The sequence below is a fragment of the Artemia sp. Qi Xiang Cuo genome, chromosome 3 (genome assembly GCF_049724085.1).
Source record: "Artemia sp. Qi Xiang Cuo chromosome 3, ASM4972408v1, whole genome shotgun sequence".
Taxonomy (NCBI): domain Eukaryota; kingdom Metazoa; phylum Arthropoda; class Branchiopoda; order Anostraca; family Artemiidae; genus Artemia; species Artemia sp. Qi Xiang Cuo.
Window position 1 is genome coordinate 68,027,402 of NC_142796.1, and position 17,814 is coordinate 68,045,215.

The 17,814-nt window shown below is 35.3% G+C and overlaps 1 protein-coding gene across 1 annotated transcript in view; it reads left to right on the plus strand.

Annotated features, from left to right (window-relative positions):
* LOC148954451 (5-taurinomethyluridine-[tRNA] synthase subunit MTO1, mitochondrial) overlaps positions 1 to 12,250 on the plus strand; it is a 108,512-nt gene extending 96,262 nt beyond the window's left edge. Inside the window, exons 9-11 of the mRNA XM_089086275.1 lie at positions 4,605 to 4,656; positions 9,130 to 9,190; positions 11,995 to 12,250. Of these exons, the coding sequence (XP_088942401.1) occupies positions 4,605 to 4,656; positions 9,130 to 9,190; positions 11,995 to 12,087 (206 nt within the window). The 3' untranslated portion in view covers positions 12,088 to 12,250. The remainder of the gene's footprint in view (positions 1 to 4,604; positions 4,657 to 9,129; positions 9,191 to 11,994) is intronic.
* The last annotated feature ends 5,564 nt before the right edge of the window (positions 12,251 to 17,814 follow it).

Genomic DNA, 17,814 nt, shown 5'->3' on the forward strand with positions numbered 1-17,814 from the left:
ATCTCGTGATTTCTGTACCACCTTGATAAATATAGCAGGAATTTACAATATTTAAAATAGCCTCTCCTTAGCTGAAGACGGTCTTTTTTGCGCATTAGAGGCTGCAAACCGGAAACAAAAAAAATCGTAGGAGAACAAAAACTATGGTAATAAGCCTCGGCGGCTGTACTTCCCTCTATTAGGCGAGATTTTACCATACATTTGAAAAAAACTACGTTTTCTAAAGATTTAAAGAGGATGAGTCACAAGTTCGAACCTTAAAACGTACAGGGATTAGAAGGTGCAGTTGGGGGCTACCGCCCCCCAAACCCCCGCTTTCGCAGCCTTTAAATAAAAAATAAATTTTTAACTGAAAGTAAGGAGCGACATTAAAACTTAAAACGAACAGAAATTATTCCGTATATGAAAGGGGCTGTGCCCTCCTCAACGCCTCGCTCTTTACGCTATAGTTTTTATTGTTTAAAAAAAAGAGTTGTAAGAAATTCAAACTTTAGTGTAAAGAGCGAGGCGTTGAGGAGGGCACAGCTCCTTTCATATACGGAATAATTTCTGTTCGTTTTAAGTTTTAATGTCGCTCCTTACTTTCAGTTTAAAATTTTTTTTTTTATTTAAAGGCTGCGAAAGCGGGGGGTCTGGGGGCGGCAACCCCCCAACTGTACCTTCTAATCCCTGTATGTTTTAAGGTTCGAACTTGTGACTCAGCCTCTTTAACTCTTTAGAAAACGTAGTTTTTTTCAAATAATTTCTGCACGTTTTTGTACAGTTTATTACTTATTATTGATTGACTAACTGTTAGATGATTGTGTATTATTCTTTTCTTTCTCGACAGGGTGTTTTAAGGGTCGACCTTGTAACTCAGCCTCTTTAACTCTTTAGAAAACGTAATTTTTTTCAAATAATTGAAAAAAGAAACTGAGTTTCTTTTTTAAACTTTAAATTCAGTATATAAAAATTTCCTCTAACGGGGAATGAACCCGCGTCTTCCGCCTGACAGTCAGGAGTATCGACCGCTGTACTAAAGAGACACAATTGTAATTGTATTTTTAGTATGTGGAATCTATTTTTGACGCAAGCAAATACCCACAAAACTTGATATTTGGTTTTTGGAAAACAGGGAAGGAGTGATCAGATTGAGCTGAAATTTCGAGGATAAGCTTCCAGGCCCCAGGAAAGCTTATCCTCTAAATTTCAGCCCGATCAGACAACGTTAAAGGGGGGCTGTAGTGGGAAAAATTAACATGGGCTCTTATAGGAAAACGAGGTTTTTCGTAAATGTAAATCCGGGGGATAATTTTTTCGGTCTGAAAATATCAAAAGACCCTAACAGGTCGAATTCTGCTTCGAATGAGTCCTCATTCACCCGGATCAGTTGCCAACTGTGGCCTGTAGGCGTGGTTAGCAAGAAAAAAAAATTAGTTTTAAGTGGCTATATTTGTTTTTTGGAAAACAGGGAAGGAGTGATGGGATTGAGCTGAAATTTCGAGGATAAGCTCCCGGGCCCTAGGAAAGCTTAACCTCTGAATTTCAGCCCAATCAGACAACGTTAAAGGGGGCTGTGGTCGGAGGATAGAAACTTCCGGCCCACTTTTACCTATGAAGATAAAGTCGGAGGGGGGTGAAATTTTGCAAGTTTCTTAGTTTGAGCTTGGGCTACAAAATGCGATTGCCGCTGTCTCTCTGCGACCGCTAGGACCGGAAATCGCTTAACATTGTGGTGGGTCGCCTCTTTATAGAGGCACAAGTGTGCCTCCTTGATGACAAGCGAATACACTGCAGAGCACTAGCAACCAGAGACGAGTATGTAGTCGAAAGTGTATCAGAAAAAGTAATCCCAAGCCATTTCAACTTTGAGACACACTTGAGTAGCATTGTACCCGCATGTAAAGGAGGAGCTGGATTATAAATATTGAAACACAGAAACTCGCAATTTGAAGCATTTACAGAAAGCCCAATCATTCTCAAAGCATTAATCAGAACATTTAAATTCTTTGTGAGGCCTGATCTAGTACGACTAACTAGCAGACCATCATCAGCATAGGCAACGTGACTAACAGCAGTATTTTCTAAAAACACAGTGGGAGACAGCATTCGCAAACAGTCCGCAAGCACAGTTTTAAAAATATATGGAGACAGCACACCACCTTGCCTGACTCCCTTCTTTACTGAGATAGGCTTGGATATATCAGACATCCTTTTTAACCAAACCAACGGATTGGAATACCAATATTGAAGAACTTTTACTACGGAAGAATTAACTCCTATTTTAACTCAGCAGCGAAGTACTTGCGAATGTACAACGCTGTCAAAAGTGCCTAAGATATCAATCGAGAAAAATCAAATCGGCTTTTTATAAATTTTTGCAGAAACGAGCAGCTGACCACGTATGCGATGTGCCTAACAACAACCAACCCTGGCTCTGAACCTGACTTGAAAATAAAAAAAATCATATTTAGTCAAAACTTCAGGCAATACGGCATACTCGAACAGCTTGCTCATGAAGCAGGACACTGGAATTGGTCGATAACTGGAAATCACTTATCTGCGTCCTTTCCCTTTTTCAAAACTGATGTTACAATTCCCGAAAGAAAACTATCTGGAAATAAGGACTTGACTAAACACATCTGGAATAGGAGCTGAATGAGCGCTAACAATAATGGACACTTAATGCTGAAGTGATTGTAGCATAGACCATCCATTTCAGGAACACTTGATTTCTTAACACTCTTAAAAGCCTGATAGATATCACCACTAGATATTGACAATATATGGACTTGCCGAAGAACTCGAGGAACAGTATTATGCTATAAGGAAGAAAACATGGACTGGATAGAATGATTAAATGTAGAAAAAAACAAGAGTAAAATGAGCAACAAAATCACTGATTTTGATAATCGACACGGTAGCAGGCACACACTTGCTGCTATTAATTACATTGGACCAAGACTTTCGATCCGAGGGGCCATCCAAACCATTCAGGCGGGCTTGACACAAAGAAGATCTAAACTGATGTTTCGAATTTTGTTTAATTTTAAATACTTCACCAGACTTGGGTCGATCGCAAACAATCCAAAGGTGAAGCCAAAACTTGGCGCGTTGTTTAGCTTTTTTCACTTCTGGGCACACATTCCATTACGGTTTTCTGGTGCCAAATCTAACACGTTCAACAGAAACTAAAACTGAAGCAGCTGACTTCAAACAATGCACGATCTGGTAATAGTAACAATTTAAATCAATCTTAGCTGTCGGTGACCTTACAGAGGTTTGTAAAAGGGGAAAAGGCACTTTCAGGCTTGATAATAACGAGCAAAGAACATACAAATAAACTTCAGAATTTACTCGTTTCCAATTTGGCTTATTAAACCATTTATTACGGTAAGAAAAACGGTTATAAGCCAGTAGAGCAGGCGACTCAATTTCACCAGTTAAAGGCAAGTGATCATCCTAAATTTTATCATCCAAAACAATGACAGGAGGAATCACGAGAGATCCCCTTGAAACTAATATGATCAAGGTTTGATCTAGAACCATCACGGTTATGAATGTAGGTAAACTGTTTATCTTTATTGACTAACTGATAGCCACTAGGCAAAGCATCAAAAACAGGTCACTTCTTTCAGATTGGGACAGACGATTGATATGAATACGACCAGCCATAATCCAATTTAATCCCTAATTGGTCACTTATCAGAACTGTCCTGAGTCGCTAACAAGAACACGCGAAGATAGTTAGAGAAGAAATGTTCTTGTGATCGCATGGCTTATAGACATTGACGAAGACCATATTATCACATTTTATTGCCAGTAATTTTTGGTCAGAAGAAATAAGCTCAGGTTTGTTAGCGAGGCGAACTAAAGTTGCAAGGCCCCCAGAGGGTCGACCGCGCGTTTTTTTAGCTTCACGTACAAGCGTGTGGTGGATGGGTGACCGTTTAAGAGTATCTGTATTGGCTTTAGTTAGAAAATGTTCCTGTAGGAAAACTATATCATAATCAAGAAGCTCATCAATAAGAAGATCTTTTTATTTGGTGAAACAAAGCGAAATCTATTGCCACTAGCAATTATTTTTTGTCCTTATTCAGAGCTTTTTTAACACTGGGCATCTGAGACTATAGGGAAAATGACTTCCCCCGCAGTTGGCACAATTCAGGCTTTCAGTGCAAGGATTATCACGTTTATTTACAATGTCCAGCAGCGCACCGTGAATACTTTTGATTAGTCGATGGGAGTGGGCGATTTCCGACAATGTGCTCCGTCGATTGACAACGGTAACATCTAGGAGGTAACTTCAGAAAAACATCTAATTTTAAAAAGCTCATATCCCAAACACAACCCCTCATTTATAGCTTTATTTAAGGGCAGCATCGTCTAAAAATTTAAGGCGGAAGGATCCGAACTTCCAATTTTAGTTGCATCAACGAGACGGGAATCATACTAATAAGCTCTGATTTTTGCACAACTACAGGGATGTTACTCACAATACCAAGCACTTTTTGATTAAGGACATGAGTGGTTACATTTATCTGACTAGTTGCAGCGGTGGCGTGAGAGATGGCTGAGGCTTTATCTCGGGTATGTTGACTGCCCACCTTTCTTGACATGATCAGATCATGACCAGCCAGGGTATCAAGGGTCTCTGCGCTCAATAGAATCTTTGAGGTTAGTAGGTGGTTTTTTTAGAATAACTGCATAGGACGGTTTTGAAGAGACAGTACACTCTTACATTAACGACGGAAGGCATCCAATTGTTCCAGGCAGGAGAGTTCTCACACACTCAGACAAAGAGCGTAACTCAGGCAAACAGGAGTTTACACGGCAACTCAAAGCACAATAAGCATCGGCAGGAATAAGTGGTACTTCACTAGGGTGGCGGATAACAAAAAAGACTTTCATACCAACATTATCAGCATCATACTCTAGATTTTTAAAGCTCTCATCTACCAATGTTTGGTGTATTATTTTTTACCAAAGCAAGATCAAGAATGTGTGGTCACTTTTCAGATATAAAAAAGCACCAAACATAAAAAACAGCTGGTTGGTTTTCCTATTACTTTTAATTTAAAAAAGGACTAGAACTATCACTTTCCGATCGAATGAGCATCCTCCGAAGTCTCTACGACCATGAGGGGGAGGTTGGGGATGTGGGTCTCCTCTACGGAGTAAATATTGCTTATTTTGGATTTTAATGTTACTCTTTACTTTCATAAAAACAGCGGATACCCTAAATATTCCTGGGAATCAAGAGGGATTGTATATCAATTTCTTTCTTCATCTTCCTGTCGCCCCTTCCTCAAAGCTAATTTGGTATTTATCTGAAATCTTAATGAAAGTTAGTCTGTGCTGGTGTTAAAATCCACACTTTAATCCATTTGCCCCCCCCCCTCCTAACTATTAGACCTTTTGACTAGTTTAAACAAAACGATAATTACAAAATTTTGACCATTAGTAACGAGTGGGGGCACATAAAAGGGGAAGGATTGCTGGTTGCCCTACAGTCTCTCCTCAACTCCTCCTCAACATACATTGAAAGTTTCAACCTAATACAATCATCTGTTGCTTATATATTCTGATATTTCCTTTTCTCAACCAGCAAGGACAAAGTGTGTTTTCTACATTTCCTTAAAGTTTCATCTTAATACTCTAAGCCTTTTTGGGAGATCTAGGATCAAACATGCCCTCTTTTCCTAATAAAAAACTTTATATATTAACAATGAGCAACTTACATAACTTACATCCTTTGCACCGGGGGCTGCGCGAGGAGGGGGGGATGTCCACCCCGTTGGCATAGTTATTTAATCTTTGGACTAGTTTGAAGAATATGTCTATGTCAAAATTTTAATTGGATGCATTTGGGTGTAAAGGGCGTGGGAGGTTGGTGGTTGCCCTCCAATCACTTTTGAATTTAAAAAGGGCACTGGAACTTTCGATTTCCAATTGAATGAGCCGCATCAAAAGTTTATACCACCCTTCCCATAAAAACCTTATATCTTAGCAACGGGCAACTTGCATAGCTTACAGCCCTTGCCCGGGGCTGGAAGGGGGGTTGTCGAACCTGGAGGCATGGATATTTGACCTTTGGACTATTTTTAATAGAATGGCTGTCTCAAAATTTTGATTGGATGTGTTTGGGGAAAAAATGGTGTCGGTGTTGGCTTGTTGCCCTCCAATCACTTTTGACTTTTAAAAAGAGCTAGAACTTTTAATTTGCATTCAAATGAGCCATTTCCAATGTTTTATATGACCATTTCCTCCATATGAAGTGCCTATGAGAAATAATAAATGAATAATAATACATTGAACCCTTATGGATCTTTACTGTAGACAACGCTAAATAGGCGAGTAGAACTTTCAGTATCCCTTCTAATGAACATCTAAAATTATCCAGAGGGAATATGGGGTGGGGGGAGATATTCGTGGGAAACTCCTAGACCCGCTATGAGGATAGGGTTTTTGGGTGGGGGTGGCTTGTGCTGGTCAGATTTGCAATGTTTTGATGATTTGTGTATTGCTGTTTGGTTTCTCGCGTCGTGTGGTCCTAAAGTTATTAGTGAGTTATAGACTACGGATTATTTACCATTTATTTTATATTACTTCTCTTCTCCTTTCTTCTCTGTTTTCCTGACCGTGGAGTCTGTCGGGGGCGGGAAGCTTTTTGTGTATTTGTGTAAATTTATTGTTCAATAGATGAACTCTTGACAATTTAAAATATAAATAATACAAGTATTAATGAGTGCTGTATAGGTGGGATTAAAAAAAGAATGGGGGTTCACCTGCTATTGTGCAACTCTTTGGATTTCTTTTTTGAAAGGGAGTGGTGTATCATTTTTACAGCTCTATCGCTTTTTTTAGTGATGACTCTTTTTCATCCAAGAAGCGGGAAATTGCCGTGAATTGCTTCTTTCCTTCCAAAGATAGAAATTCTTGTTTTCCTCAATTTTTGTTATTTATTGCCATAAATACGACGTGCAATTTTTTTCTTGGGGAAATAACTAAATAATTAATTTTGACTGATTCTTCTTTATGAATACGGCAAACACTGTTTAAGTATTCCTAACTTAGGTATTTGCGGACTTGATAACAAAAATTAATCAGTGTTGTCTTTGTTGTTTAAGCTGCACTATTGAGCTGATTATTTCTTTTGGGATTTAAGATCAATTTTTGTTCAACCTTGCAAGTTTTGCCATGATAAGTAACACTTATCACGCAGTTTAACAAGTTCAAAGTTTTGAACTCTATATTTTAATTGGAAGTAGAATAATGATTGTCTTTTTTTATTGGAATTCTTTTTTTTAATTCTTGTAAATTTACCTCTAAGCGGATTTTTATTGAAACATGTATATAACACTTACGGGTACTTGTGCGTATATTTGTTTTCGCTATGGAGAATTCGCAAATTCGCCAAAACTCAAAACAATAGTTGGATGCAGTGAAAATTATGGAAGGAATTAGAAGAATCAGACAATTTTGTAAGGGTCCAGGCTCGTAAACATTCTCCACTCCCCTCAACTGTTTATAGGCCTATGTCTGCATATACGCACGGCTTTGTTTTGTTTGTTTTTTTTGTACTGCCTATAAAAAAAAACCTGCCCGTTTTTCAATATTTTCACTTGGTTTTAATTATAGAGCTGCAATTGCAACGGCTGGTGGCTAATGGGAGGGGGATCTATTAGTGTTTAAACTAAAGATTTATACCCAATTCAGGTAGCAATAATCGTAGAGAATTTCATCTTCAGCGGATCGCATGCCTGTGCCTACCATGTACGCAACGATATCAATTTTCCGTTGAATAGGCATTGTACTTATTGAATTGGTGTTCAAAAGCAATTATTGAAACATGTTGAAATTAATTGAATGCTTTTTGTGCTTCAGAGTAAATGGAAATAGTAATAAGTAATAGTAAATTTAAACTAGTGCTTTTACAGATAGAAAACTCCTGGAATATTTATCTATTAAAATAAGCTAATGGTACTTCTGGTTAATTTCGAAAATTTTATGGGTTTGCAAGATTTTTTTTTTCTTCCATCTTTTTTTGTGTGTGTGTTTGTAAGAAATTGAATTTTTCTGCTCAAACCACGTTAAATAGAGCGTAGTAATTACGCTTATTCAGTAAGTTAATGCAATTAATTCCAATTCGCTCTATTGAATACGGGGTAAAATGTCAAGGCAGCGCACTGACGTAGTTTCGCAATTGTCAGTATAGCGGCCCAGCGGGCATCTGGTAATAACTCGGTTACAGACGCAGAATGAAGTTGTTCTTGCCAACAAATATATGAGACAGATAATGATGACCTTAGCTTAAGAACTGACCTGGCCTTAGCTCATTAATGGTGAATTATTAGAAAGGATTCCATGGATTGAGTTAGTTTTTTTTTGTGTTTTAGGGCAAAGTAATACGACACAAGCTTGTATAAAGAGTTCGTTTTAAAAAGAACATTATTTATAAGAGAATAACGTTTGTTTTATGCAGCAACAGTCTATTCTGAGACCTCCTTTCAAGGTCGTATCCAGGGGGTTAGGGGGTTTGAACCCCACCCATCCCCGAAATATTTGTCCGACTCGTAAAAGCGTAACAAAATGAATACAAACAATTTTTTTATGTGTTTTTTAAGCTTTTCTATTGTACCCCCCGAAAAAAAAAATCCTGTATACGACCCTGCCTCCTTTAAGAAGCGTGTCATTATTTAATTTTTGGAAACTGTTGATCTTGGGACACGTCGTTTCAAAAATTCTGAGAGATTGACAACTAGATACATGGCTCAATCTGAAGGCAAGAAGCAAGGACAACGTCTTGTTACTTTTTTATAGGTTTTGTCAACCAACCACGTTGCTCAAGCAACGTCAACTAAGTTTTTCCCTGGAATGATTTTAAATGACACATCTTCGATTTTTGAGTTCAAAACCCACTAAAGAAGAAGAAAAAAAACAAGTAAATGCTGAGGAATTGGGTTTGAGGTGTTAAACAGACATGAGGAAAAACTTCAGCCTGGGGAAAAAATTAATAAAAAATGTAATAGCAAACTACAAAGGATGGCGACATTGCTTTGCACTGTTTGGTACGAGGCTATCCTTATTTGTATTGTTTTGTGTGTGTATGTTTTCACATGACAATCAATTTTTTTCTTTTCTTTGCAGTAATCGGTTGAATTTATCTAATGAAGAAAAAGAGAGACTTGCTTCGTCTAAGCCACAAACAGTAAGTATATCCGTATCTCTTCGTTAAATTCTTTCGAGGAAAGGTAAGTTTCCAACGGTTTCGCATCTCCTCATTGAAAAAGAATGCTTTTAAAATTATTCATATATTCTGGGGAAATTGAGTATTTTTAGAAGCCAAATCCAAATTAGTGTATAAAGGAACCAATGGGGGGAAACGTACAAAAAAAAACATTTAAGGTTTGGATTTTATTGCCTAATCATCGGTTGAAAAAAAAACTGCCGAGAGTATTTTGTTGTTTTTCCGATATGCTCAAACATGCATTCAAACTGAGATTAAATTGAATTCTTAAGAAAAAAATTGTTTAGGTGGCTAAATGTTTTTTTTGTATTTTTCCCCTTTCTTCTCCCTTCTATGGACTTCTTCTCATTTTCTTTACTCTTTCAGTTTCCTTTAACATTTTGTTGTTTATTAACCGTAATTTATATATATATATATATATATATATATATATATATATATATATATATATATATATATATTTTTTTTATATATATATATATATATATATATATATATATATATATATATATATATATATATATATATATATATATATATATATATATATATATATATATATATATATAAATATTTATATATATATATATATATATATATATATATATATATATATATATATATATATATATGAAAAATTGGTGGTGTCTTTATATGTGAGCAATAATTGTCTATGTATGTATGTATTTATGTATATTTTTTCTCGAAAACGGCTCCATAATTTTGCGGGAAAATTGGCATTCTGGTATATTCTGGCCTAAAAAAAAACGATCTAGACAGGTCAGAAGTTTGAGAAAATACGTCAAGAGCCTCAATTTTGGTTTTTACAAATGAAGCCATGTAGTGATTCAGAATCGCAAAAGTTATTATGTAAACTGCAAAAATATTTACGGTACCTGAGCAATAATTATAATGGTTTAATTCAAACTAGAAATTACCAGAAAATTTTAAAATTAGGTTTTTTTTGTAAGATAAAATTCACTCCCTGATTCGTAAACGAGCAGAAATTAACATAAGTTGGGCGCAAAACCCCTATGCCCTCCCAAGGCCAGAACAAAATTTGCACTTTACTGAAAAAATACAAATAAATGTGCACTGTCAGTTCAATATACATATACTGATATTTAGTAACCAAAATGTTATTAATATTTGATTTATTAAAGTTATAAAAGTAAAAACATTTATGTTTTTTCAGTAAAGTATAAATTTTGTTCTGGCAACGATTTAGACAGGTCAGAAGTTTGAGAAAATTCGTTCAGAGCCTTAATTTTGGTTTTTACAAATGAAGCCATGTAGTGATTCAGAATCGCAAAAGTTATTATGTAAACTGCAAAAATATTTACGGTACCTGAGCAATAATTATAATGGTTTAATTCAAACTAGAAATTACCAGAAAATTTCTAAAGTTAGCGTTTTTGTAAGATAAAATTCACTCCCTGATTCGTAAACGAGCAGAAATTAACATAAGTTGGGCGCAAAACCCCGCTTATTTAACCAAGCGTAGTTTCACGCTTGGAAGATTATTTCATTTTATTTTTGCTCATTTTTTGTTTAATTGAGTTCTTTACTTTTCTTTGAAAAACCTGTTTTTTGGAAAAAGTTTTTTAAATTAATATCTTTGAAAAGACTGCCGTATGAAAAGACAGCAAATTATCTGCTGTTTGAAGACAAGCGACAATGAGAATGCATATATAGAAGCCTGCCGCGTTTTGAGTGCCGAGGTCAGACGGCTGGTAATTGCAATTATATTTGTATTTATTTTAGCAAGAGATTACAACAATTTAAAAAACCTTAATAGAGAAAATTAAAAGTTTGAAGCTTAGTGGATATCATTTTTAGTAATCGGACCTGCTTTTATAATCAAATATCTTTGAATAGACTGCAGTATGAAAAGACAGCAAATTGTCTCAAATTGTCTGTGGTTAGAAAATAAGCGATAATGAGAATCCATATATAGAAGCGTGCCGAGTGTCAAGTGCCAGGCCCGGCGGTGATATATATATATATATATATATATATATATATATATATATATATATATATATATATATATATATATATATATATATATATATATATATATATGGGCGCAAACTGCGTCGAATTGCTACTTTTAATGCTATATAATAAAAATCTCAGAACAAAAATATAAAAATAAGGCAGCATCATTCAGCCAGGGGGGGCAAGAGCCCCCCCCCTGCCCCCCCATATGGGCGCCCATGTATATATATATATATATATATATATATATATATATATATATGTATATATATATGTATATATATATATATATATATATATATATATATATATATATATATATATATATATATATATATATATATATATATATATATATCTTTTTATATATCCGCATTTATGCTAGCAAGCTCTTTGTCTATCCTCCCTCCTATAAAACTGTGGCTGTGTTAACCTGTCGATGTAATATTTAGGTATTAAAATTGGTATCGGGGACCCTTGGGCGTAGCTCATAGAGCCTGGGCTCTATTTCTAAACCAGATAGATTTCAACCTTTTCTTTTCAACAAAAAATATTAGTTTCCTTCTACAGACCTCTTTTCACAGTGAAATATTAGATCCTTTAAATAAAATCGTAAAAAATCCAGTTATATTAACATAACAGAGCCAGCGCGGTAGGAAAAAAAAATCCACATTATAGACACCTTAAGGTGTTTCACGTGATTTAAAACGAGTTAGCTGATTGATTAATAAAATGTTTACTGTAACCTTTTTCTTCTTCTTCAGATAGCTGCCGCAAGCAGAATACCCGGTGTCACAGCCAGCGCCATTTTACAGCTTCTAAGATATGTGAAGAGAAGAGACATCACGCTTATTTGATTGTCGTCCATTTTAGGAATCCACCTTGATAATATAGTTCTTTAAAATATTATAGTTTTAAATTAAGTTTGTAATTGGTTAAATAAATTTAATTTGCATGCAAATAATAAATCTATCAAAATTTGAAATCTGCTAATGTGTTGCTGAGATGGTGAGAGATTATGAGACGTGTCGTAATTGTTACCCTTCCGCTGCGGTCAGTTACGACACATTATATCCATAATTATTCAAATTATTTTGTTCACTTAGAAATAATTAAAAATATATGATTCTAAAGTACATTTTTATAAGTGAACCTATTTTAAAAGTAGACGTGCTAAATTTCATTCTATTAGAAATTGAAGGATAAGTGTTTTTGTGTTGATGTAACTGTGCCAGCGGAAAACTGCTCTGTGCTGTCAAACTACGGGAATGTAGGATGGGGGGGGGGTATATTTTTCCAATTTGAACAGACAGTTTTGCTGGGGGGGTTTTGTTCTTTTTTTTCCCAATGAAAATGCCAAATAAGGTGTTGTTCATAGAAAACAACTACAAAAAGGTATTCATAATCTAGTGGGGGGAGGTGGTAAAAAACCGGGGAATTATGCCAATGGCTCGGGATCTACAGGATTGTGCATCCTAGGCACAATTGGTGGCGGAGGACACTTTGGAAAATGTGTTGTTGTTTTTCACTGGTAATAAACCTTCATATGTAATAATGTATTGGCTACTGTGCATTAAAAGCTGACTTATCGAAGTTTTATATTTATTCTTTTCGTGTTTATATTTGGTTTATAACAATATTAGCAAAGACAAAAATAGTGTGAGTTAATGTAAAAAGATATAAAAGACAAAGATAAAAAGGGAAATAAGAAAATGAGAGATAAAAGATAAAAATGGCCTTAAATAAACAAAAAAGAGTAGATTGAGTATCAAAATACTTTCCTATAGGCCTATCATTCTATAAATAAGTTTTTACAAGGAAGGAATGAAAAAAGTGTTGTGTGTTTGTATTGACCGAAGTACAAACACACGGTTCTGATTTTCGATATTGTTTTTTTCTTGAATAATAAAACACCTGACCTTTAAAGGGAGGGAGAAGTAAATTGATGTCAAAACCGCTAGGCGCAAACATAGTAAGATCTCCTAGCACGACCACCTAGTGATAAAGGAATTTATTTTACTGATGTTTTGTCAGTTACCAGCCCCTTTGGCGAAATAAAGTGATCAGCCATAAAATTTATTTAATTCCACTGAAACAACTTGACGAATTGAATTCCCCTTGTTATTAGTTGATAAGCACAAGTTGTACTATGTTATTCCAAATAAACCATTCAAAATGAACGTGAAGTTTCCTTGGAGCTAGAAAATATTATAACTTGATTTTTGGATATGTTTCTATTATCAGAATTGTACCCGAAGAGTTGAAATGACGGCTGGTTTATAGCGTGTTTGGCTATTGAAGTTTCTTTCATTTTACTAGAACGTTGAATAATATAATTTTTGGGATATCTCCTGTAATTTCTACATAAGTTGGTATGTTTTGGTTTTTTGGATGATTTTTTTACTATTATTAATGATTTTAATAATAATGATTTATTATTGGAGGATGATTTTATTGGAGGCACCCACTGAGCCACTTCAGAAAGACAAAATGGTCTCTCGACCAGTAAATTAGTTTCCTCACTTATTGATATTAAAAAAAAAAAAAAATATCTAGTTGACCCAAGTTTCTGGCTTTAAATTTATGTAAACTGTCTTTGTGCTGAGGAAGATGTGCTAGATGTTTTCCAGAGGAATCGACTGAAAGAAAATTTCAGATTTTCATTTGATTGATAATCAAACAATATGCCAAACAAAAAGCAGTACGAGACCTGTGATTCGATCCCATTTTCCAGGGCTTTGAAAAATGGAAGGTTACGCATAATAGGTTATTTATTGCAGATGAAGGACCATAGGTTCTTAGAACTCGTTCCTTTTGATACTTGTAGTGCCGAGTATGCTGAGTAGTCTTGCTACCATTCTCTTTTGTAAAGAAAACATGTCATTAACAAAAGGAAAATACTGGGGGTGATTGTTGTAAACCGCTCAAGAGCTTCAGAACTCATTTCTGCAGTGCAAAATTTACTTGCCTCCATGACCTATTTCCTTTGATTTCAGGTATCTCATCAATATAGTTTGAAGAGCATACCATTTTGAATGAGACCCTTAAAGAATATTAGAGTTCACTTTTGTAGCAGAAAATAATCCTTCGTGCATGGCAAATACTAATCTAATTTATAATATCCTATTATCGCAGTTTGAAGACCTCTCCGTTTTTCATTGAACACGTGCGAGGGTCATAGAAATTGTACCTGGCATGAAAAAATTGCTGTTCTCTTTTTGACATATTATACTAACTCAAGCATCCAATTATCATAGCTTGAAGATTAAAATTTTTAAGAAATCAAATCACCCAACGAAGTTACATTTTATTCCTACTTTGTAAAATGATCTTGTCCTTATACCAAATCCTGCTTTAATTCCAGATGTCCCACTACCCTAATCTGAAAGGACTACACCGTTTGGTACTTACCTTTTATAGCGCCTATGTTAAGTTCTTCATCCATTGACGCGCTGTAGAACCGGTTTCTTCGTTACTTTTTTCAGCTTAGCGCGAGACAAGACAAGGACAAGTGACAGAATAGATGCGAAATATATAGTTTTGGCTATATATTTGCACATTAGGGGAGTGGGGGTAAAGTATTTTGACAGTGTGAAGTAAGAAAACAATTCTTACTTCATAATATACAGAATAATTGTACCTAATACATTTTGCATGCAGATCCGCTTTACCTTACCCCCCCCCCCCCGTATGCAAATATGTAGCCCAAATGTGTTTCTAAAGTATTATATTTTCATCATATTTTGTGATATTTCATCAGGATTAGTCAGAGAAACAGGTTCTACTTAGATGAAGAACTCACCATAGGTGCTATAAGATAAGTACCCGCCGTTTTTCTATGAAACCATCTAGTGGTGCTACAACTTGTTCCTGTCGTACAAAACTCCCGCCGCAAGATATCCTCTTCTGATTTCAAATATCTTGTCTATATAGTTTGGAGACTATGTCGTTTTTTATTGAAACCACTCGTGTTAGATCTTACTTCTGTATTGGGAATTGATCCTGTCTTTATGATGTATCCTGCTCTGATTGGAAACTAGTAGTTCAAGAGATATCGCTTACTTAACTTTGAATTGCTCTATATTTTTCAAGTGTATATTTTACCTTTTCTCAGCTTTATGGAGATCTCCATCATCCTCTCACTGGTCATATGCCTTTCACTCCTGATCAGAATGATTATCCTTTTCGTTATACAAATCACATTCAAATTCTTTTTACTCCCTCTGTAAGGTGAGATTTCATTCCTGTAATAGCTGTTCATATTGTATGGAATGCGAAGGTGTCATTTGTTTAGCTTATTCGAAAAAATTATAGAAAGATTTTTAGCTTCCTCTACGTTTTTTCTCTTTTTTCCTTTTTCTCTTTTTTGGGAAGAGTTGATTTAATCCATTTAACTTCTTAATTATGTTCTTTTTTTACTGCTGGTACAATTCTCTTTTTACCTTAGTGCCTAATGACTCGTATGTTTTACCCCTCCCTTACAGGCGTGGTAAGTCTTTTATGGGACTAGTAAAATCTTATCTTGGATTTTAGACATCCCATCATCAGAGTCATATCCAGGATTTTGTAGGGGGGGGGGTAGGGGAATCTAAAAAAATTATTCCCATGGACTTGTATTTCTATTACTTTTGTATGAGCTAAAAAATCCAAACACGACCTGTATACGGCCTTGTCCGTCATTGTAGTTTGAAGGACAACGTCGGTTTGCAACGAAATCGTCCAGTGGCGCTAGAACTTGTTCCTGCCGTGCAAAATTCCTGCAGTGACATATCGAACTCCGATTCAAATAGTTTAAAGATTACCCCAATTCAATATGACCAGCCGTTTTATCAGTTTGTCAGAATTTACAATAATTCTCGAATTGTAAAAACCATAACAAATTTAGACAAAGCTAACAACTTGAAATGTTGCATCAAACTAAAAATTTTTATTTGAAAATATTTCCAACTTATTACTTCACAGCTTTGGTTTTATCCCAGAAAACGAACATGTGCTCTCAGTCGTTGTGGATGTACCATCTGATTACACATTCTAAATTTTTCCAAGTTTCTGCCATGCCCTACTCTGTGTAAAGATTTAATTAAATTGTAAACTTCCGTTGTTGACGGAAGACACTCCCTGGTTCTATGTCTTGTTCGTCTCTTAGCCACTAACTGCTTTTTAATAGATATTCTTCTTTTTCCTCTGTCCATATCTGAACTATTTTCATATATTTCTTCAGAATCAGGACTGTCATATTCTTGTGATGAAATAGGGTAAGTATTTAAATCATCGTAGGACTCGTCTATGATGTAAAGGCATGAGGTGGTTGCCACTAGAAGTGCTAGTGTCAAAAATGGGCCGTAGTTCATCAGCCTGAAAATTAGGAAGTGAATAGAAAAAAAAATCAGTAATTTTGTCGGCAGGGGCGTCCCGAGGGGGGGGGGCGTCCCTCCACAACTTTTTGACATTTGATAAAATTTTTGCCGAAGGTGAAAATTTCGACAGGAACTTAGCAAAATCGGCTGAAATTTAGCAAAACTCTTGATTTTTGCTGAAAATTCGGCATAAATCAGGTAGGGATTCGGTAAAATTTACGAAGATCGCCCCCTGAATAAAAAGATCCTCGGGACGCCCCTGGTTGTTGGTGTTGGTATTAACTTATCAATTGCTTTATTACAGATATTTAAAACTAATCTTCATGCAACCGTTATCAATGTAGTCTTCTAATACCAGGTCATTAGTGGTCTTCTAATACCATGTTATTAGTGGTCTTCTAATACAATGTCATTAGTGGGGTATCCAAAAAGTATCTAAAGATTAATCATGTGGAAAGACGCATGTATCTTAAATATTTAATTAGAATATACCTGCATAGTAGTTTATCTTACTCAGGCTAAGCTAATTATCTCCGAGTACACCCAGAGAAAACGGTTTTACAACAGATGAAGAACAACAGCGAGGTCGCTATAATACATAAGTAATCAAACAAACTTATGTTTGGAACATACAGTGAAATTGAAATGCAGTAGAAAAACACCTGTCATATAAGGCTTTTTTCTGCCATCCAAACAAAAACTAATAGCTATCCATTTTCCCAACAGTCACGTTTCCGCCGTTCAAACAAAAACTGTTAACTAAAATTTTTAGAGGATTTCTCCAACAAATCGAATCGCTGTTGAATTAAATCGGTGCAGAATTTAAACGCTTTGAGATAAATTGCGACCAAATTGTACTCAAAAGATTCTTTTTAGCACAACTATAGCATTCTATATCAGTTTTTATTTCTGAGTCAAAATTACTAAAATATACTTGAGGGCAAACATTTTTTTTTTTTACTAATATCTTTATCCTCATCAGAATTAATTTTATGCACTATTTCTCGTGTGATGATTAATTTGAAATTCGCGGAGATTTCTTGTATGTAACGTCGACGAAAATCCCTTTCCCTAAGAGGTAACTTAGGGAGTTTCGAAATTTTAGAAAGAATTAAACTTGACCCCGCAAGTACAGACGAAATGTACTAGAATGTTTTTATTGCACCTTGAAATGTCCAAATGTACCCCATTGTATCGGGAACTCTAAATTGTACCAACAACATTACA